Source organism: Dama dama, chromosome 20 (assembly GCF_033118175.1).
Source record: "Dama dama isolate Ldn47 chromosome 20, ASM3311817v1, whole genome shotgun sequence".
Classification (NCBI taxonomy): domain Eukaryota; kingdom Metazoa; phylum Chordata; class Mammalia; order Artiodactyla; family Cervidae; genus Dama; species Dama dama.
This window is the reverse complement of record NC_083700.1, coordinates 106,792,845-106,816,375: the sequence shown is the minus strand read 5'-3', so window position 1 is coordinate 106,816,375 and position 23,531 is coordinate 106,792,845. Positions and strand designations below refer to the sequence as shown.

Here is a 23,531-nt window from a genome sequence, read left to right as displayed (position 1 = left end):
CAGCTTCATCATCAGTCCTTCCAATGAATATTCAAGGTTGATTTCCTTTAGGATTGACTGGTATGATCTCATTGCAGTCCAAGGGATTCTCAAGCGACTTCCCCAGAGCCACAGTTCAAAGACATCAATTCTTTGGTGCTCAGCCTTTTTTATTGTCTAGCTCTCACATCGTACATGACTACTGGAAAAACCATAGACTATACGGACCTTTGGAGGTAAAGTAATGTCTGCTTTTTAATATGCCATCTAGGTTTGTCATAGCTTTTCTTTCAAGGAACAAACGGCTTTTATTTTCATGGTCGCAGTCACTGTCTCCAGTGATTTTGGGGCCCAAGAAAATAAAGTCTGTCACTGTGTCCATTGTTTCCCCATCTATTTGCCATGAAGTGACGGGACCGGATGCCACGATCTTAGTTTCTTGAAGGCGGAGTCTTAAGCCAGCTTTTTCACTCTCCTCTTTCACCTTCATCAAGAGGTTCTTTAATTCCTCTTCGCTTTCTGCCATAAGGGTGATGTCATCTGCATATCTGAAGTTATTGATATTCCTCCTGCAATCTTGATTCCAGCTTGTGCTTCATCCAGTCTGGCATTTCACATGAGGTACCCTGCATTTAAGTTAAACAAGCAGGGTGACAATATACATACTCCTTTCCCAGTTTTGAACCAAGCTCTTGTTCCACGTCCGGTTCTAACTGTTGCTTCTTGACTTGCATACAGGTTTCTCAGGAGGCAGGTAAGGTAGTCTGGTATTCCCATCTCTTGAAGAATTTTCCACAGTTTGTTGTGATCCACACAGTCAAAGGCTTTACTGTAATCAATGAAGCAGAAGTAGATATTTTTCTGTAATTCTCTAGCTTTATCTATGATCCAAAGGATGTTGGCATTTTGATCTCTGGTTCCTCTGCCTTTTCTAAATTGAGCTTGTACATCTGGAAGCTCTCCGTTCACATACTGTTGAAGCCTAGCTTAAAGGACTTTGAGTATTACTTTGCTAGCACGTGAAATGAACGCAATTGTGCAGTAGTGTGAACATTCTTTGGCACCGCCCTTCTTCGGATCGGAATGAAAACTGACCTTTTCCAGTCCTGTGGCCACTGCTGAGTTTTCCAAATTTGCTGGCATGTTAAGTGCAGCACGTAAACAGCATCTTTTAGGATTTGAAACAGCTCAGCTAGAATTCCATCACCTCCACTAGCTTTGTTCATGATGCTTCCTAAGGCCCACTTGACTTCACACTCCAAGATGCCTGGCTCTAGGTGAGTGATCACATCATCATGGTTATCTGGGTCATTAATATCTTTTTTGTATAGTTCTTCTGTGTATTCTTACCACCTCTTCTTAATCTATCTAAACCTCTTCTATTCTTACCACCTCTTAATATTCTGCTTCTGTTAGGTCTATACCGTTTCTGTCCTTTATTGTGCCCATCTTTGCATGAAATGTTCCCTTGGTATCTCTAATTTTCTTGAAGTGATCTCTAGCCTTTCCCATCCTATTGTTTTCCTACATTTCTTTGTATTGTTCACTTAAAAAGGCTTTCTTATCTCTCCTTGCTGTTCTCTGGAACTCTGCAATCAGATGCATGTATCTTTCCTTTTCTCCTTTGCCTTTAACTTCTCTTTTTTCTCAGCTATTTATAAGGCCTCCTCAGACAACCATTTTGCCTTTTTGCATTTCTTTTTCTTGGGGATGGTTTGATCACCACCTCCTGTACAATGTTAGGAACCTCTGTCCACAGTTCTTCAGACACTCTACAAGATCTAATCCCTTGAATCTATTTGTCAGCTCCACTGTATAATCGTAAGGGATTTGATTTAGATCATACCTGAATGGCCTAGTGGTTTTCCCTACATTCTTCAATTTAAGTCTGAATTTTGCAGTAAGGAGTTCATGATCTGAGCCAAAGTCAGCTCCTGGTCTTGTTCTGCTGACTGTATACAAGCTCTCCATCTTTGACTACAAAGAATATAATCTGATTTCAGTATTGACCATCTGGTGATGTCTACGTGTACAGTTGTCTCTTGTGTTGTTGGAAGAAGGTGTTTGCTATAACCAGCGTGTTCTCTTGCAGAACATTCTCTGTATCAGTAGCACGTTCTCTGTATTTGTTGACAGAGCAAAACGCTTGGCACATAGTAGGCATTCAAAGAATTATCTTTAAATTTATTTAAATATTGGGTAAACTTTAAAAATTACGTTTTTTTTTTTTAACTAACAATATCTGTCAAAAGACGTCAGCTCTAATATGGAATTACTTCAGTTTTAGTCAGATGCTTAATGTTATTTCATTTCCTTGACTAAAAGAAGGGAGGGAGAGAAGAGAAAACCAAAGTTCCCAGTTCACTAAGAAATGAGAAAGAGCTTTGTGAGTTAAATTGGGGAGAGCACTGAATGGCAGGAATGACGAGAGACATGCAAAATGAGAAACTAAAGAAAAGCCAAATGGATTAAAAAAGAGATAATGGAATCTAACATAACCAGCTAGGATACAGCCTTTCCTGCCTAAACAACGAGCTGAAAAATCTTTTCAAATCACAAAGCAATCTTTCCTCATGAAAGGACCAACCGATTTCCAGTTCCCTGAGTTATCTATTTCAGACCACTCCACTTCACTCAAAGGCAAGATAGGCTTTCACCATAGAACTTTCAGAACAAAGCATTGGTGGGGAATAGCTTCCCAGTTCAACTAGGCAAATAGGCATTCATCACCGATGACATCTAGATCCGTTCCATTTCCCTTCTCCTGAGTAATGATGAAAAGAAAAAGAAAAGGACACATCTGAGTTCTGGTCACCTAGATGAATGGAAACCAGTCTACCACAATTCTATCGCTTTTAGTTTCTACCTGATACTTATTAATAAATCAAAAGTTTGCATTAATTGGATAAGGTTGCTACAAAGTTTCAAAAGATGTATCTGTTAAGATTTAGCTGAAAGCCATTTTCACAACCAAGTCATAAGTGAGAGTAAGAATCGAAATGCTGGTATAGCTGAAAATAGCTCTCCTACCTACTTTATAGTCACCTGCTTAGAAATAAGCCAGTCATCAGGAGCTTTATAATATTTAAAGGCAGATTGAAGGCAAATGATTAAACCATGTATTCAAGAAAAACTGTGACTGGGGGTTACACTGCGCGTATCATACACTTAGCATCTCCTGCTTTGCTTTTTCTCCCACCACCTATGACTAAAAGCCTTGAGAACGCTGTCAAGGAGAGCACGCCTCCGAGCCACAGCGTGCAGGAGCCCACCTCTCTGTGTAATACTGCCTTCATATTCAGAAAGCACAGCTATCAAATGATAACAGACACACTTCAGTCTGTGAATCAAAGTGGTCTTAAGAAGAAAGGCTTTTTTCCCCAAAGAGAAAAGCTGCAGGATATGATGCCAAGTATCAAGCCATTCTCTATACAGCCCACTTGTAGATGTTATCGTTAAGAACCTGCAGCTGACTGCTGTCTCTGACTGCAGGGCTGATAAATTATTTGCATTCACAATCATACCAACCTTCTTTGGAAACCCACACAGTGAACCTTGAATCAGAGCACTGTTTTGTTTCAGGGGAAGGTGTTTTTTTTTTTGTTTGTTTGTTTTGGTGGGTTTGGGATTTTTTTTTTGCTTTTCTTTTTTTTCCCTTTTTCTCTTTTTTTGCTAGCTGGTTTTGTTGTTTCTAAAGAGAAGATCATTTAGAGGGCTGCAGCAGAGATATGTAAATTAAATAAAATAGCAGTAAGCATGAGAAGAAATAAGGAAATAATATAGCAAACCATGAAGGGTTACTTCAGCAGATTTGGCCAACAGAGGAAAATTTTATGTCAATTTATCCATTAAAAAAAATCCCTCATTTTGGAGTATTATGTAAGTCTCATTTAAAAAAAAAAAAAAAACTGCAGTGGGCTGAACTGGGACATGCGAGGACTCAATACTACCAAGTTTCAGATTCTTAAATATCTCAAACCACTTTTTGCTTATAGCAAATAAAATGCAAAGCTACAGATGCTTTCTCATCGGTGTGTAAATGAAAGCAAAACTGTATGAGTAGTTAGTATTCTTAGAATTTTTAAGAGCCAGTTTATTTAAATTAAACCAAAGCTTATCTGTATCTGTACAGAAATAAAAATAATCTTCCTAGGACTCTTATTCTCTAGACTTTACAGAGCTGTACATACTCTTCCCTTTACCCTTTCCTCTGCAACAGAGAAGTAAAAGAGCTCTGCAGGTTAAAAACCACGTCAAATGAATCTGAGAGAAGTTCAAAGGGATTAGAATATCACCTATCTCACCAGTCCGCTATAGAGTAGGGCTCAGCTCTTCCCTGCTCCACTCTTTGTGCTCCCACAACACGTCCTGGAATTTATCATGCTTTTTTATGTCTCTACATCTATCTTTGCCTCCATAGTGAGCACTCTGATGGCAGGGAAGTGGGTTTATTTAGCCAGGGACAGTACTTGTTGACATGAATTCTATGTATCTATAGTATGTACTTACCATCTAGATATTAATCATCATTAATTATTTGAATTAACCATCCTAGAGAAGGTATTAAAAATGCAGTAAGCATATAGCAATACATATAAAGCACCAGAGATCACAAATATTAGAAAAGTATATTAGAACAGTGTAATCTAGTTAGAGTCATTAACATAATGTAGTACTGACATTCAGATATGGTTTTTTATTTACTGCAGATGTGTGGCTCTCATAATTTTATTTTTATGATACCTACATACATATACACATAAATACACACATATATAAACGTGTGTGTGTGTGTGTATGTACATATATAGGTATTTTTCTCCTATACTTCCATTTTCAAGTTGATTGTAATTCTCACATTCAACACACAGAAATAAAAATTTGGGCAAAACGGTCAACATTCCTTACTACCCAATTATCTAGTACAGACTCTGTCTAGCCACAGAGAAACTGGCCTTTCCTTATGCTCATCTATAAAATGGCAATATTTCTCTGTGCCTTCAAAGTGACACTAACTCTAGGCAGGGCAAGAGAGACATCCAAATGCCCCTTGGCCGCTTGCTCTCTCTCACCTGCACACACTCCCCACAGACACACAGAAAACCCCTGAAAACACACTGTTCGTGGAGGGCCTTCACTCTTTTACCTCTTCCTCCCTAGTGACGGAGGCAGCCGTGCTGCCAAGGCGGCAACCCCCACACGAAATATGAAAGAGTGGGGGCGAAACAGCTCAATCAAACAGCTTGGGGAAGGAAAGGAGGCTACGCCTGTCAGCCAAAGTCTCCGTGAAAAGGCCAGAAAACTTTTCCTTCTGCCATGACTACCCTGGGCAAACCAGCCTGCTTTTAGATCTACCCACCTGCGCTTAGAGATCAAGCCCTCCCTTTAAACCTTTCACAGAAGAGGTAATATGAAAATTCACCCCATTCTCTGAAAAGGGCCTCATGAGGAACGTCAGGGTGCAGCTTATAAGCATACCCTGTAGAACACAGCTGAGAGCAATTCTGAAAACCAAGGAAGAAAGGAAGAGCCAGAAGCTTCTGTCAGGCTGGGACAGGGCCTCCACAAGAACAGAAGTCTCCCTTCCAGTAGGTCCAGAGGCAGCTGGGGCCACGGGGGCCTCCAGTAAGTGGGAACTGAGCAGAGCGAACAAACCCCTCACAGACAGAACTTCCTCAGCAATATCCCTGAAACTACATCTGCAGGTTCACGATGGGATTCACAGGTAGTAGTTATTTCCATCTGGAGTAATAAGTTCCTAAACTTTCTACATTAAGCATGCATGACATTTATAATCAAAAAAGAAACAGTTAAAGAAATCAAACAAAAAGAAAGAAAAGAAAACCGAGCAACTAGAGGAAGGGGAATGCACAGTGAGGAGGGCAGCTTGGCGGTGCTTTAGCATAGGGGGCATTTTGCTTCAGGCCAAAAGCCACGACTGACCCAGCAGGACGCAGCTTTCTGAAGTGGAACCTGGCTCTTCAGCGTCTCCCTACAAGGCTGCTTCACTTAACTCTGATTAAGACTCACTCATTCTACCAGGCCAGCTTCCATAAGCTTCCAGCTGACTCAGGTTGCCCTCAGTTAAGGACAATAAGCACTGAATTGTATCAAAAAAAAAGAAGAAGAAGAAACAGAGTTCTTTCTTACTAGGCAGAACGGCAGTCCCTTCAAAGTTTTAAGCCTAAATCTGAAATTTAGTACAGAAGTAAAACCAATCAGTATAAGCACCTCACCTCCCAGGACTGCTAATTCCCCTTATTACCTAACAGTGAGAGAATCCATAAGCATTTATTTTAAATTGCTGCTGGATCAGAATCAAAGTATAATGTTAAGCCAGTTGGAAGAAAGCAAGCATTCCTAAACTCCTGTCATTTGCCAGGAGAGTGTTAAAAGAGGAAATGGGATGAGCCACACCAGGCATCCATCTTCAGGGGCAGAGTCTGCAGCTGGCGGAGTTGGATAGGCCTTGGCCAGCATTCCTCTATGCTTCTGTTTCTGCTAGAACAAGGCCTGTTAATTCGTCATTCAGGGACATTCACAATTCCTTATCATCCCTGGGTATTTTACAGTTTTCTTTTGTGATTGACCAGACAAGTTCAGGATTAATAAAATGCGGTGCTTCCCTTGCACAGGGACTGTTCACCTGAGAGCCTAGTAACAAACCTGATGCAAAAAGGATTTTCAAGAGCTGACTGGTTGGGTATATCTAATACCCATGAAATCACCAGAGGACACACATATACTTCCAAACTGGAGCAAGGGCTGCAGCTGTCACACTTTTCCCTAATCTCCAGATAACCACCCTCACTGCTTATTCAGGGATGTGGGTTATTAATGGTGGAGAGAGTGGGCTGGGTTGAAAGGAAAGCTGGATATACTGTATTAATAGACAGGGGCTTCACCTACATAATTCTCAGCAGCAGGTTCCTCTACTAAGACCAGCCTGAGACATCACATTCTCTAGTCTCTTAGGATTCTGCAAGTAAAACTGGGTCTCTCTTGTCATTGAAATACCTTAAGACCCTAGGGAGACCTCAGCCTCCTTGAAGGGAACCTTGATAGCAGTAATATCACCCCTGTCAAAGAGAATTTCTTTTCCCTAGTAATGGCCAAGGAATCACTAGGCTGCAAACTCCAAGAGGGCAGAGACCATGTCTGCCTTCCTCACCACTGCATTTCTAATGTCTAGGATGGCAGGCGCCCAATAAATACGTTTTGAAGGAAGGAACTAACTCTGCAAGCTACTTCTGACATAAAATCCAAAAATGCTATTGGAGTAGCCCCAGACAAAACACTGCCCTGTGACTACAAGAACCAACCTGGCCTAGCACAGGAGTTTGCCAAACATGGGCAGATCATCAGTGTTGGGGGAAGTGAACCAGGGCTGAGGGCCAGCAGAGCAAAGCCCTCTTCCAGAGGAAAAGGATCCCTGGCTGAAGGACCAAACAAGTAGCCAGTCTTGCTCCTTAGGGGTATGTTACAGGAAATACAGAGTTCACTCTGTCATGGGCTTCAACCGACCTCAGACCTGAATGGAGGCCTACTTTTCCTGACAGTGCAGAAGAGCCAACTGCCTACAGTATACTTCAAAAAATGTGGGGACTGATGTCCCACTAGAGGTTTAAGAAGCCAACAGAGACCTCAAATCCACTGCCTACTGGGTCATCTCGGGATGAGACAAGAATCTAACTAGTTAGGGTTTTTTATGTCATTATATCATGACTACTGCTAACATTTGCTAAATTGTTATTTATGTACCTGGGAGTAGGCTAAGCACTTTGCAGGAACATTTCAGTTAATCTTCATAACAACCGCATCAGAGGTACTGTCATTCTTGTTTTGTCGATGAGGAACCTGATGAAAGGCGAGTTTCAGTAACACCACCCAGTATATAACAGAAGCAGGACTCAGACTCAGGCTTGTCTGACTCCCAAGTCCATGCTCCATGGTCTTGACCACTCTGCCTCCTGCTTCTTGCTCAGCTGATGAACTAGGTAGGTGGTCAAGACCAATTCTTACAACTTCTCTCTAAAACATATCCAGCACTATCTGGAATCAAAAGTGGCTAAAAGATCTTAACAACATGGGCTGACTTTTCTCAAGGCAGTTCCTGGATGGAGGATCAGAAAGAAAGTTCAAAGGGTAGGCCCTCAAATCAAGAGCTGTGCATTTTAACCCAAACCCTTCAATACTACTGTCAACTACAACTGGCACTTGCCAAGAGCATTTGCCAGAGACTGAACAGTGGCGTGTGCCATCTCCCTCTATGGAGAACGAATCCAGTGCTGCTGTAGCTGTTGAATTTCAGCAACCGCAGAGAGGAATTCAGGGTGGAGAGTGAGGCAGTCTGCTCCAGGGAAACTGGTGGAACAGGTCTTAGATATTTTCAGGAACTGATTTATGATCCCAATCCTTCCATCTCTTCATATCTAGAAAAGCACCCTTCATGGTGACATCAGCTCCTCCTGACCAGCAGAAAATCTTTTGTAAAGTAAGTCCATGATTGCACTGAACTCCTCCTTCACCAAAATCTTATATATTATTGATCCTCCCCCCAATGCCTCTTTGGAGCAATCTCTCAGAGCTATCTGAGGTGCTGCCTCCCAGGCTGCAGTCTGCATTTTGCCCCAAATAAAACAACTCACAACTCTCACACTGTGCATCTTTTTTAGTTAACACTACTCACCAAAGCATAGATGTCCAAGGAGTAACTACACACACAGTCTTGATCACGTTCCTGCTCATTCCACACAATGCCTTGAATTGCAAGCTGTTCCAATTAGTAAGACTTTTATACAACCTCCAAAATAAGCCGAAAGACCATATTTTGGTCCTGTATTTGTTATTCTGTTTTTATAAATTCCTCCACTATTTCATTATTTCCTCCCTGAGGAATTTCTAGGAGAGTCGATTTAAAACAGTTTTTAAATTGAATTGGATTTACTGCCTAGTTACACCATCTTCTTAACCCTCTTTACTTTGTCACACAAGTTAGGAAATAAGTTTGTGTTTGCATAAAGTGCAAATAGAACCCACCAGAATTACAGTTTTCCGGGCAAGAGAGAAGGACTTAAGGTGATTATCTTTCATTCACTTGAAACTATCACAGCATTGTTAATTGGCTATACCCCAATACAAAATAAAAGATTAAAAAGACAAAAGAGATGATTATCTTTTATTGGAGAGTATTTAAGCAAGAGACAATTACTTCATTTCATGGGGAGAGAGGCTAACTTAAGATGATTCTGACTGGTCTTACTTAGGTCAATTAAATTGTGATGTAAAAAGATGCCACAGCTTTGCTCAATGCTAGCTGAATTTTAGAATCAAAGAGCTTGTATGGTTTATGTTAACAGCCAGAAAACCCTACCTTCCCCCAGCTGCCGTGTACTCAAGTCATTATCACAATCTGAGGAGACAGATTTAGGATTAATAATTTATTACATCCCTGTACTGCAATGTAGTTAAGAATGTAGGACAGTCTGGCAGGAAAAAGTTGCTGCTGAAGGCTCACTGCTATGAGGTATATAGTCCATTAGTCATCCCCCTTAAATTAGGTGCCCAGTAGATACAAGAAGAGCAGCGATACAATGCCACTGAAAAAGTCTCCTGAAAATGCTTTCTCTAATATAAAAAGGAGAAATATATTATTCTCTTAAAGGAAAAAGATACCACTTGGTCTGACTGGTACAACAGGGGCTACAGCTTTCAAAGCACAGCACAACTAACAGCTGGGGGCAAAGGAGGAAAGTGAGCTCAGGCGCCTCCTGTCCGCCAAGGGCAAATGCAAGCAGTTATGAGAACAAAATGGGGATGGCAACTGGTGGGGGAAAGGCCTCCTGCTAAGCCAAAAGCTGTCTGTCCCATCTGCAGCCTCTGTGGGGGCTGAGGGTCATAATTAATCTCTCCTACTCAGAGTCCCTGGGGGCTCAGACAGTAAAGTGTCTGCCTACAATGCGGGAGACCCAGGTTCGATCCCTGGGTCAGGAAGATCTCCTGGAGAAGGAAATGGCAACCCACTCCGGTACTCTTGCCTGGAGAATCCCATGGATGGAGGAGCCTGTTGGGCTACAGTCCATGGGGTCGCAAGGAGTTGGACATGACTGAGCGACTTCATTTTCACTTTCACCCAGAGTTTAGGACTAATTAAAAAAATAAAACATGGCAGTTAGAGGTACATGGAGACCAAAGTATTTTTATAAGGGATAAGGTGACTAGAGCACATAGCTTAGATGTACAATCACAAATGCGTTTCCTAATACTTTCCTACACTGAATTAAACTTATCAACTGGACAAATATAGGCTGCCCTGCCATGGGCAGACCAGTTAGATCGTGGCAAGGAGAGAACACATGAAAATTCTGAAGACTAGCCATTCCCTACAACAGAATTCTTTTCCAGTATCACTAGTCAGAAAAATCACTTTTCCATTCCTGGAGAGAATCAGAAAAGGTCGGGGGAAAAGAACAAAAATTATCATCCTGGGACGTGAAGTGTCCACTTAATGGACCAAGACTGAAAAAAAAGCATAGGAAAGACTGATTCTCCTTACTGATTCCAAAGTGGTCCTATCTCAAACATTATCTTTAGGTTAACCCAACAAACCTTTATTGCTACCTACTACATGCTATATGTCAAGTAAGTAACCATGAGTAAGACAGCTTCATGAAGTAGACACATAAGTAAGTATAGTAGACTTCTGCTTCCAGTTACGATGGAGTATGCTGGTACAAGACTCATCATCTATATAAATAACTATAAAACTGGACAGAATACTTAAGACAATTGCTTTCCATCAGGAGATAACAGTGTAAGGTTACAATCCCTGGGAGAAGGGAAACTTGAAGTGAGCCCCAAAGTTGCCCAGTTCTCTTAACAACAGTTTCTCAACCACAGCACAGAAAACTGGGACCCAAACAGTACAGAGTATCATCAAGCCCAAGTGGCAGAGCTCTGAGTGTGGCTAGAATCTGAGTGGCAGGAAACTGGACAAGGAGCTGTGAAAATAGGGAAATCCCAAAAGGCTGAGGGCTGGGACATAAAGGCACACAAAGGTCTGTACATACCAGATGCTACAGCAATGAGAAGGAAACAGAAACACTAAAGGTCAAGCAATGCTGGGGTAGGGATGAGGAGCATTTTAGAACTCCGGTTCTGCCAAAGTGAAGAAATCACACCAACCACACATACCAGCAGACACTAGAAAGGCCTTTAGAAGTACAGACCACATTCAAGGGCATGACCTACTCTGAACCGCTCTTCTCAAAGCCTAAAACCACACAGTGCAATATGGCATAATAACAGAGCAATGTATAGATAACATGAGAACACTAAAGAAAAATTCCAAATCAGAGGCTTTGGAGAGAGGAGTTTATGTTTACCTGAACCAGAATACGTCAGGCAGAACGGTAACAGCACAGGCAGAGGAATAGAGCACTCTACGTGGAAACATGAGCCGGCACTCTGTGAATAGTGAGTTCAAAGTGGAGGTGAAAAGGGAGTATAGAATGACGCAGGGACTTATATACCTCAGAGTATGAGTTGAGATGGTCTTTGCATTGGGGGCTTCCCTGGTGGCTCAGTGGTAAAGAATCCACCTGCAAGGCAGGAGATGCAAGAGACATGGATTCAATCCCTGGGTCGGGACGATCCCCTGGAGGAGGAAGTGGCAATCAACGGCAGCATTCTTGCCAGGAAAATCTCACAGACAGAGGAGCTTCATGGCATACACGGTCTTTGTACTGCTACAGGGAATAAAGGAAGAAGAGGGGTAAAAGATGATTTCAGTCTTGATACATTAAGTTGAAGATATGTGACATACAGGTGGCTATACGGTCTGAGGTCCAGCAGAGAAGTGAATGAACATATATAGATTTGGGAGCAGTGAGCATACAGGTTATATGCTAAAGGAAAAAAGAGATTGTCCAGGGTGGGCACACAAGAAAGAGTAGAAACAGAACTCCAAAGAACGAAACATTTAAGGGACAAGCTGCGAAGAGGCTGAGGGAAGAATAATTAGAAAGTGCGATACATCAGCTGAAAGGACAGCAAAGAAAAGCATGGTTGTAACTTAAGGCAACTGAGGAAAGGGAATCAAGAAAGCAGTCAAAGGTGTCAAATGCAACAGAGGTGTTAAGTAAAAAGTAAAGGTGTCAAGCTAGGGAGGTCATGGTTACCTCGGTAAAAGCCAGGGTTTAGGCAGAAGCCAGACCTCACTGGTTCAGAAGAGGACAGAGGTGGGAGAAGAGAAACAGCAAATGTGGTGTGCTTGTTCAAAAAGCTTCCCTGGCTGGGAAAGACGAAGCCAGGAACCTGGCCAGAGATCCCTCACAAAGAGCAATGCTTGGCTCAATAAATATTTGTGAAATGAATAAGCAATCATAAAAAAATAAAACAAATAAATGATCTGCACCCATCTGGTTGTTTGACTAGCCCTTGTTTCTTACTGTGTCGGTTTGTCTGTTGGCAAACTGGATACGTATTAAGCCCGAGCCAAGTTCCATTTCCTTCACAAAGCCTTCCCTGATTTTTCTCACCTTCAACAACCTCCACTACGACAAACAAAAAAAAAACAGAGAATAACAAGTGTTGGTGAGGACATGGAGAAATGTTCTGGAACCCTCATACACTGCTGGTGGAAATGTAAAACGATGCAGCTGCTGTAGTAAACAAAAAGTTAAACAGTTACCATATGATTCAGCAACTCTACTATATAAAAGAAAATCTATATCTAAAATATTATTCAGCCATGAAAAGGAAAGAGGTACCGAAACATGTTACAACATGAATCTTGAAAACATGACTCTAAGCCAAAGAAGACAGACATAAAAGGCCACTTACTGCATGAATCCAATTATATTAAATGTCCAGAAAAGGCAAACTCATAGAGTTGGAAAGTAGATTAGTGGCTTCCAGAAGCTAGAGGAGGGAGAAATAGGTATTGACTGCTAACAGGTATGAAGTTTCTTTTAGGAGATAAAATGTTCTGGAATTAAATAATGGTATTATACATCAATTAAAAAACAGCCACCTCTAATCTGTCACTACAGAACTCCTAAATTTTACCTATCTATTTAGCCTGATATCTACTGATTTGTATTGAGTAAAACTGCTCTTTCCAGCGAGAGGTTCCTTGAAGACAGACAGTTTTCTCCTGGACTACTATTTTATTTGCTTCCTAACAGATACCCTTACCTCTAGCCCTCATCTCCCTCCCCTGGCCATCTTTCTCCCATCCGCACCATTACCATTCGTCTATATTCTAGCCAAAATGTTCCAGGAATGTATCAGTATTACTCTTCCGCTCAAAGTTTTAATAGCTCCCAATTTTCTAAGGCAATGTTCTCCAAAGTACAGTTTTTGCTTACCAGAGATACACAAGACAAATTATGGAGTTAGGAAAAGAAAATATTAAAACTATTAATATTTGTTTTTAGTTGATCTTATTAAGGTTTTGCTTTTGGAATCTCTTATAAACATAAGACTTCAGCACAACGGTGCTTGTTTATAATGTATAAACAAAAATTGGAGCACAGCCTCAACTTTTTTATGGATATGAGTGCATAATCAAGAAAATTTGCAGACCACCTGCCTTAAACAATTAAAATCAAAGCTGCTTTCTATGGCATATAAGATCCTTCATCACCTGGCCACCATCCACCTCCTCAGAAGTCACCATTCCAGCTTTGCTCTTTTTATTTCAGCAGCACTAATTTGCGTGGAGAGTATCCTTTATTTACCAAGCTGTTTCATAATTGTGTGCTTTTGCTCTTTCAATTCCATTGCCTGGGAATCGCCTTCAAATTCAGCCTTCTACATTCTGTCAGCCATCAGCTTCCCTGGAGAGAACGCTTCAGTTCTCCCCGTTCTTCTCTAAGCTGAATGCGTCTCTGGTTGCAGCAGCACTCTGGGCACTGCACCCCTCTATCTTTTCACTTACCACATCATAGTATTTATACATCTATCTCCCTCGTTAAACTAGGAGTTCTTCCAGGGCAGGAACTGCATTACACTCATTTTTATTAACCTCGTGCTTCGTCCAGGACCATAATCCTAGTAAGTTTTAAAAAACTGGTTCTGAATTGAATCTTTTTTCTCTGTACTCAAAATACTTATTAACTAACTCTGTAATCTATTGCCCAGAAGCAAGAGAACAACAGTAAACATTTTCACAGCCAATTGTTAGCTTCAGGTATACACTAGCCTCAAAGACTAATCTTGGTTTAGCTTTCCAAGGCTGGTTCTGGCCCTTTAAATGTTAACATATTTTTGAATTGTTATTATATATGTTAAAAGGTTAACATGTTTGTGAATTTAAATGCCAAACATTAGTTATGCTTGGAAAGAACTTAAAGAGCAACTGGGTGAGGATATTGATTTCAAAGTGAAGGGAACGGTCTTTCTCAAAGGAAAGCAGGACGTTTGCTTTGATATCCCTACTGCATCAGTAACGGAAGTACAGGAAGAGTGGCAAGACTCACGACACGGGCAGTTTTCGGCGGCCACGGAGCAACCAGAGCTAGAAGCACCATGAGGATACTGCAACTTCCGAGGACAATCGGGAGGCAGGAGGCTTCAGGGGACATCGTGAGGGCAACCCAGGTGTCAGGGGACAACAGGAGAGCAGAAGCTTCAGAGGACAGCAACCAGGAGGTGGCAACAAAAGTAACAGATTCCAAAACAAAGGCCAGAAGCGGAGTTTTAACAAAGCATTCGGGCAGTAATCTGAAGTAGAGGATTTATTTGGCAAAAACAAAACTGTGTTCAGCAACACGGAACTGAACATTATTTTTCACACCAAGTTAAAAGCACATTGTATTTCCATTCTGACCACTTGGCCAGTCCCCATCTCTTTGAGAGAGAGAAGTTTCATCTAAATTATTTCATCTGATTGATGACTGTCATTTCTAACTTTACTGCTACTTCTGTCTCAGGTGTTCCTTTGGAAAAGGTGTATGTTCATTACATACTCTAACGTATTGTCTATAGATTATAAGATAAAGTCAAGTATGCATCTACTGATACTTTTTAAGTTGACCCATCTTTATATTTAGAAATGTCTCTTAATAGTAGGCGTCCCTGGTGGCTCAGATGGTAAAGAAGCTGCCTGCGATGCAGGAGACCCATGTTCGATCCCTGGGTGGGAAAGATCCCCTGGAGAAGGAAATGGCAACCCACTCCAGTATTCTTGCCTGGAGAACTGCACAGACAAAAGAGCCTGGCAGGCTATAGTCCATGGGGTCACAAAGAGTCAGACACAACTGAGCAACTATCACTCACTCACACTATCTGTGAATATCTTAATCAGATCATGATGTTCTCAAAGGCATTATGTCTCCTTAAAGTGCCTTCATATATTTCTGCTCTGATTGTGTTCATTCTAAGCTTTCACTCTCAAACGATAGACTGTATTGATTTTAATGTTAATTTTCAAGGGACAATTCTTTTATTGCTAATTTATTATTCAGGCAACAAATAGTTTTATGGTGCATCTACTATATGCCAAGCCCTTGGTACTTGCTAGGAATAGCTGGCGTAAGCAACACAGGCAAAATCTCAGCTCTCAAGAAGCTGACAACCTATCGCAGGAGTTTCCAAATTCTTGGGGTCACTTCACATTTGTCTCCAGATTGATAATCCCCACGTCCAAAATGCTATTTTAAGCCATTTAACAATAACATTAGAAAAACAGTGATTCAGTGGCTCACAAAGAAAACACAGAGCATCTTCTATCGAACAGTTATCACTGCTTCCTAGCAGTGGGTTCCAGCATTGAACCCAAAAATGAAATAAAAAAGAAGCCCATTATACATAAGTCAATGTACACCTAGGGTTCTCCCAGAGATGAAGAAACTGCTAAGGAACGGGGATAAGTTAAGGGCTGCAGAGCTGCTTTATTTTGGTTAGTTTTTCAAGAATAATTTCTATAATCCATGAACTAAAGATAACAACAATCAGAAATGCATTTTATCACGGAAAACTTAAGAGCTCAGGTAAAAACCAAACAAATTCATGAGTAGATAAATACTGATTCAGGCTACCAACAGCAGGACTTTGCTGCTATTGTTTTGTTGTTGCTTTTTCAAATAGGGTCTACCCCGCCCCCCTTATGAAAAGAGTCAACATGTACCCTGGAAAACACAGAGAAGAATCAATATAAAGAGTAACAACCGGGGACTTCCCTGCTGGCCCAGTGGTTAAGACTCTGAGCTCCCAATGCAGGGGGCCCAGGTTCGATCCCTGGTCAGGGAACTAGATCCCACATGCTGCAACTAAGACCTGGTGCAGCCAAATAAATGAATAAATACAAAAATAAATAAATAAATAAAAGGCAAAACTCTATAAACATTAAAAAAAAAAAAAGATTAAAAAAAAAAAAAAGAGTAACAACCAGTGGGGAGGGCTATGCTGTGCATCCCGTCACTCTCGCTGCAGGGAGATGGCTCAGCAACTTCTCCTAAGGAGGTTCCTGACCTCTGTCATCTCCGGGAAGCCCTCTCAGTCGGTGGGCAGCCCTTACCTCCAGGGCACTGGAGACCCCAACAGCAGTCCTAGTAACCTGACAGGAACACCCAGCCACGCCTGGTCGACGGACACCACCAGTGTCTGTACAAACTCTAACATCCAGGATGGACCTGACTTTCAAGATCGAGCTGTCAGCAGGAGACACCAGTGGTTGTGGATTTCCACGCACAGTGGTGTGGTCCCTGCGAGATCTGGGGGCCAAGGTTAGAGAAAGTGGCAACCAAGCAGCAAGGGAAGGAGGTGATGACCTAGGTGGATATCGATGACCACACAGACCTCGCCGCAGAGTAGGCTAACATGGCCATGAAGAACAGGGATGTGGTGGACAAGTTTGTGGACATCAAATGATGAGGACGAGCTAGAGACCTTCCTGAAGAAGCTGACCGGCTGACAAGCGGGAAGCATCCTGACTGCCCCTGCCCGCCTGGGCCCCACAGTCCCAGGGGAACCCTGATACAACTCACAGCCTTTATTCGCTGGCCCTTCCCACCTCCTCCCTCTGTCTGGCCCCAAGCTTTGGAGACCAAGCCTCCAAACACGGTGGCCAGGGTGGTCACCTGAGGGACAGGGCTGCTACCCAGCTGAGAGAGTCGTCTCCCCCCAGCCCCCAACCCCGGCTCTGTCTGCTCCCTCCAGGGCTTTTGGCCCTGCGCTAAGGATGCTGGGACAGAGCCCTGGGGCCAGCCGGCAATAACAGTTTAAGTCCTGTCTCCCTGTTCCCTTCTGATCTGAACACTGGTGCCTGGCTCATTTACCTCCTGCATTTTCCTTTCCTGCTGCTGTTTTGTAAAAAGACAAAGAAGGAAAAAGAAACCCAAACAAGTGAGAATAAAATATATAATTCTCTCATTTTTCATAGGTCTGTAATAAAGAACTTTATGTGATCCTTCTACTGCCCACTGTGAATAACAGACCCTGGGTCCTGTACTACATGACCCTATATCCACACCCCCACCTCTCCTGCAGAGAGCCACCTCCCTCTTTTCTCCCAGGTGCCAGGGTAGCGAACATATGTTGGGCTGAGGGTATCCTGCAAACCCTTGACTCTGCAAGGCTCAAGACACTACTCTCCCTCACCATTAGCTGGCCCTTTGGTTCTCCGAGGCTTCACTAAAAAACTGGACCAATAAAGCGAGGGTTTACACTGTCAAAAAAAAAAAAGAGAGAGACAATAATTCCACTACTCAAATATACATATATATATATATATATATATATATCTTGTTTCAGACTTTCTGTTATACAAAAATACTTCTCTTTTCACAAAACTGACACCAGTTTTGAACATGAATATGCAATTGTGTATCGTGTTTTTCATGCTTAACATCAGGAGCATTTTCCATGTACTTGTTCTTCTAAAATGTAAATTTTTAAGTCAGATAATATTTCACCACGCGGACATGCCATAATCTCACCACACCCCCACTGCGGGGCAGGTGGCAGTAATGTTTTCCAACACAGAGTAAATGAGTGCGGACCAACGCTCTCATTTACAACCATCTAAATATGCCCTTGAGGTAAATTCCTAAAAGGGGAATTACTAAGTCAAAGAACATGAACTTTTTAAGGATCCTGACTGATGTCAAAAAGTTCTCTATTCAACTCTCCAGCACAACAGGAGAGCAACCACATCACCCCTTGGCAGCACTAGATATTTCTACTTTGATCTTCATCAATATGACAGGTTAAAAAGGATTTCTCATTTTACTCTGCAGCTCTTTGGTCAGTAATGAGAATGAACATTTTTTAATGTTATAAATCATTTTAATTTATTATTTATGATACTCTGTTTATGTCTATTATTCACTTTTGCTATTAGGACACTGTGCTTTTTAAAAAATTGATCTAAGAGCTCTGAAAAATTAAAACATACAACAAATCTATCTGTCATGTGTTGCTTGCATGTTCACTCAGTTTGAACACACATAGGTCTTGGTTCTTCCATAGTAAAAGCTCCAAACTTTTCTAAAATGGAATTGGTACAATCTAATTCCCATCAGAGCCACTCCTACCAAGTACCACCTCTCTACCTTTATACTTAATGTGTTCCTAAGGGTGCTGTTTTTAAGCACCAGGCTCACCAGGGATACTCAAGACAAGCCCAATGAACCCACAGCACTCTGTTTAACTAACTAGCTTGGAAAATACAAAAAACACTCTGAAAAGCTTCTTCCTCCCCTGAGGGATTCCTCAGAATCCCTCAAACAACAAGCTGTTCATTCTGGTTCAGGGCAAAAAAAGCTGCCTTTGGTCCTCCAAAAGATCACCTGTGGTTGGAAGGCAGCAAAACGGAAGAAAAAGAGCATAAGCTCTAGAGTGGAAAAACCTGCGTTTAGATTCCTGGCTCTCTTGTGCTCTTGCTATGTGACCCTGGTCATGTCATCTTGCTTCCCTGGGCCTCATTTCCTAATTACAAAAATAAATCTGTTTTAGGGATATCATAAAGATTAAATTAAATACATAATGTCTATAACCTGGGGTCTGGTATACAGTAGGTGCACTTCAAAAAATGTGATTTTCCTAGTCTGATGATGCTAAATCAGTTACTTATTTAATTCAAATAACCTTACATAAAAAGTTGACCTGAAATAGCTAGCTGTCCCAGCAAAGCATCATCTGGGTAAAAAATATTTAGGTCAGCTTTCTGTCAACTGCAATTTCCACTGCTATAATTATGCAATCATCAACCACCACTGCAAGACAACAAAAACCTCAAAGTTGATGTCACTGAAATTGCTAAATACAGTAATTATTTGATTCTCAAGATCATGGCCACCAACTCTTTTTGGAAAGCAATAGAAATCTTGGTAATTATAGGATCAAAAGACTGATTAGTTGTCCCAGACAGTGGTTTCTACAAGAGAAGTCTTTTGGTCATTGCCCAGGACAGCAGCATACGCAGAAGTCATTCTCACTTCCATACTCTGAAAGGAACAATGTCAACAAAAGAACCAAAGGAAAAAAGACAGAGAAAAAAAAGGGCTACTCTTTGAAATTGAGCCTTTTTGGCACTTTTTCCTGGCAAGAGGTAAAAGACTGGTGAAATAATCTCTAGAAGGAAACATACTTTAAAAATCTATCAGCATAACCCCTTTCTATGGAAAAAGGTACATTTTCCTTCTAAGTATAGAAGGTAGATTCCGTCAGGAAAGGAAAGAAAGCAAAGTATCACTTATGTTCATAGCACTGTACCACATGCTTTAATTACTTTATCTTTTAAATCAAGTTGTGGGGTAGGTCTTTTCCTTCCTTACAGACAATAGGTAACTTGCTCAAGGTTTTGTAGTTATTAAGTGGAAGAAACATCCAGCTTTCAGACCTAGGTCTAGCTTTGAAACCTTTATCTCTTCATTACATCTTCATGAAATCTCAAAATGATCATGTCAATTCTCTTTTATGAGAAAGAACCCAGGGACTTCCCTGGTGGTCCAGTAGTTAAGACTTTGCGCTTCCACTGCAGGTGGCACAGGTTCCATCCTTGGTCAGGGAACTAAGAATCCTGAATGCCACGTAGCAGCAAGCCAAAAAAAAAAAAATTTTTTTTTTTTTCCAAAAAATGAAAAAAAGAGAAAGAATCCAATTTAAATTTTGGTCTAAAACAAAACAGACAAACAAGTAAACCCAACAAACTACATGTTCACCAAAAGGGTGACCATTTCTATCAGTTAGCTCTTCTGGCTCTTACTAGTCTTTAAAGTGAAATGAGACTCACACAAAGTACCCTTTTTTAAAAATCTTAAATATTAAAGAAATGGTACCTGTTGACAACCACAAAGCACTGAAGCAGAAGCAAATATAAAACAGGTACAAGCTTTTCAACCGCTTCACAGATGTCTGCCAACAAAATCTTGATAAAATCCAAGAAGCACAGCTTGGCTTGATTCCCAGCTTCTCCATGGCCTTCCAGACAGGCAGAACCAGTCCACTAGAAAGACAGAAAAAGAAGAAATTATATGCCAAGTAATTAATAATTGATTCCTCGAAATGCAGAGTGCTCGACAGTGTGACAGATTAGGGAGAAGAGAAATTTCAAGTTTGTCTTTCACTGTTCATACCCGTCTATAACTCTCAAACCTGAGCTTTGACATAGCCTATAATTATCAGGATAAAAACATAGCAAGGGATATGAAATGAATCCACTGTAAAGCTGAAACACTTTATATTCCATTATTTTCTAATCTAACAGTTAATCATCTATGTGGAAGAGCGGAAAGTGCACCTGACTGAAAAAAAAGATCTGAGTTTCAGTTCTAGCTCTGCCAACAGCTTTGTGACTTTATCCAAATACTGTTTTTATCTATGAAAAGAAGAGTTTGGAGCATCACAGGTAAACTAATCTGAAGGTTTTTCTAGCTATGTTTTCAGAAAGCTTTAATGTGATTGTCATTAGGTAGGGCATGCATTCTCCAGTTTGCTATTGTCCCCACCACTCTTATCTTTAAAATCTATCCAGTTTATACTTTGATGTCACCTCCAGGATCCTTAGAATCATTAGCAATTCCTGACTTAAATTCATATATCCACTCAACAAGTATTTACACAACCCCTATTTTGTACTAGGCATCCAGATTCTAGGGGCTGAATGACAGGTCCCTTTCAGAAGAAAAAAATGACTTTCCATCAGTTTCTTCTTACAAAACTTCCCTATATTGTATAAATTATTATATAAATGTTGGCAGCATTATGAGGGTTGATCGAGTTCTGAAGAAGCAATTCAAAAATCTTCTGTACTAAATATGCACCTGTCACGCACATCTAGAAAATGGCAGAGACTGACAACCCCAAACCCGAGCCCAGCACTGTCTGGGTTGGATATCAATATCAGGAAATAGACACACACACAGAACTGCAAAAGTAAGGTACAGCCCACCCAAGAAAAAGTTTTCACTGAGCCTTAAGCATCTGAAGGACTTCCTCTTTCTCATTCACTTCCATCCACCCTATTTCTAGTGGTTTGTCATTCTATGTTAGGGGGCAGGGGACAGAAAGGTGTGCAGGCCAGACACATGCTCAAGGGATTATGAAGTGGAGCCTAAGTTAGAAAGTATATCCGGCAACTTTTCTAGCCTTCCAAGAAGGAAAGAGTGAATGTGCACGTGAGTGTGTGTGTATGAATCTTACCCAACACATTACTGCCTACCACAAAAGGATTTTAAATTCAAGGTGACTCAACACCTGTCATCAATAGCGTGGCAGGTGGGCGATAGAAGCATAAAAGAAATGAATAGGTTTTGAAAAAGGGAGTAATAAACACCACTAGATTGGCAAGCTGATTAGAAGGGCAAGGTCTCACGAACCGTGCAGGAGACAGAGGCGGTTATTTTCTTGTGAACTCCCAATCAGTCTTTCCTCTGAAACCTACAATTGCTTAAGGGCAGAAATCACTGCTAGGGTCCAGTCAAAGCTTGCTGACCAGAGGCAGGAACAACAACACAACACCAAGATCCAAACAGCTTGTTACAGAATCAAAGGGAAACAGCCCAGGGAGAGAACACACACCCCCACAATACTTGACAAATGAAAATCTAGAAAAGCAAGCAAGAGTTCTGGCATTTAGGGCGTTACAAGTACACCCGAAATAAAAGCACTCTCTGTTGCAGCAGCTGTTCAGACAGAAGGGGGTAATGTTTACTTAATACTTCAGGTTGATGGGGGATGTATCATAGTTCAGTCTGTCAGCTACATACGTGGAACTCCATTTATGTACCCAGCGATAAGATGTTTGAACAACGACAGAGCACGTCTGAAACAGCCTATTCAGCTACTATGAGTAATCAAGAATAAAGCTCTTTTAAAAAAAAGTCTCAGATATTTGGGAAAGTTACAGAACAGACTGCCATGAAAAGCTTTGCTTATATTTGCAGACATTGTTTTACAAATAGCTGGAAAAATGAACAGATTGTTCTGAGAGGTCGTCCTTCCAACTCGTTCCCTAGCTTCCAGTCTGTTAATCAGATCAGAAAGCTCGAGGAGACTCAGTTAATACTCTTCACTAACTGCATCTGTCGTCAATTGGGCACAAGCACTGTGAGGTGAATGGAACAAATCTTTCCTGGAATCTCGCCCGAGGTCTTTTCTCTCGACTTCTACATTTCACCTTTGTGCTCACTGCAACCACCACAGGACCCCTCTGGGGGCATAATTTTCTGTGTCCTGAATAAGGCAGGTTTCGCAACGTAATGTACAAGTAGTGCTCAGCCCCGCCCCCCTTATTCAGCATCAACGTGCCGTCCTGGTGGGGAGAACACACTCCAGAGACAGTAACTAGGGGCGAGGAAGGAAGGAGACCAGCAGCGTCTCGGGGCCGGTCTGTCTGTCCGTCAGGGGATGGAGGGAACAGCAGGACCAGGCCCGGGCCCCCCCAAAAACGGGCTCAGCCTGGGACTTCAGCTCCGCACCTGCAAAGCCAGAAGCAGCTGGCTGTCCTAGCCGGGCCAGGAGCGCCACCTCCGGGTCCCAACACCCGGCCAGCGCACCCCCAGAAATAGCCCGTCCCGCTCGCCCCTCCCATGGGCTCGTGGTCCTCGGCCCGGCAGCCAGCCGCCCCCGGCCACCTACCGGGGCTCAGGGCCACACAGCGGGGCCCCGGCTCTCGGCGGCCTCCGCCTCCTCCCGGTCCATGGGGTCGGGGCCCCAACCTCCGCTCCCCTCATCCGGAGGAGGAGGAAAAGGAAGAAGCGAATGCGGGCTCCCCACCCGGACAGCTCGCTCTCGCCTCAGCCTCCCTGGACCGCGACGATGGCCGGAAACACCGCCCCCTCCCACCTCCCGGGCTCAACCCGGAAACACACTCTCCATGCTAAACAAGCCCTCCTGGCCCCCCGGAAGCTCAATTCTAGCCGCGAGCCCGCGTGGGAGGAGGGGCAGTGCTGGAGGGTAGAACTACGCACGAGCGAAGGAACCTGGGTCCCTAGGCTGTCGCCTCCCGCTCTCCAGAGGCGGTCTGCACCTTCGCCCGCCCGGCGCGAGCCCCGGGCCCCAGACTCGGGCAATACCCACAAGCAAGATGGCGGCAGCGGCAGCAC

General features: G+C 42.3%; 1 protein-coding gene and 1 pseudogene across 2 annotated transcripts in view; one reads left to right on the top strand and one right to left on the bottom strand.

The window, feature by feature from the left end:
- Positions 1-23,526, bottom strand: part of KIAA0319L (KIAA0319 like) — a 94,790-nt gene extending 71,264 nt beyond the window's left edge. The window contains exons 1-2 of one of the 2 annotated variants that reach the window (XM_061122421.1): positions 23,397-23,526; positions 20,265-20,431 (exon numbers count right to left, since the gene is read on the bottom strand). In XM_061122421.1, the coding sequence (XP_060978404.1) occupies positions 20,265-20,403 (139 nt within the window). In that variant the 5' untranslated portion in view covers positions 20,404-20,431; positions 23,397-23,526. Of the gene's footprint in view, positions 1-20,264; positions 20,432-23,064; positions 23,281-23,396 lie in introns of those variants that run through there. The other variant, XM_061122419.1, reaches the window with a different exon arrangement.
- On the top strand, positions 16,421-16,897 carry LOC133040381 (thioredoxin, mitochondrial-like; annotated as a pseudogene).
- Positions 23,527-23,531: the final 5 nt, after the last annotated feature.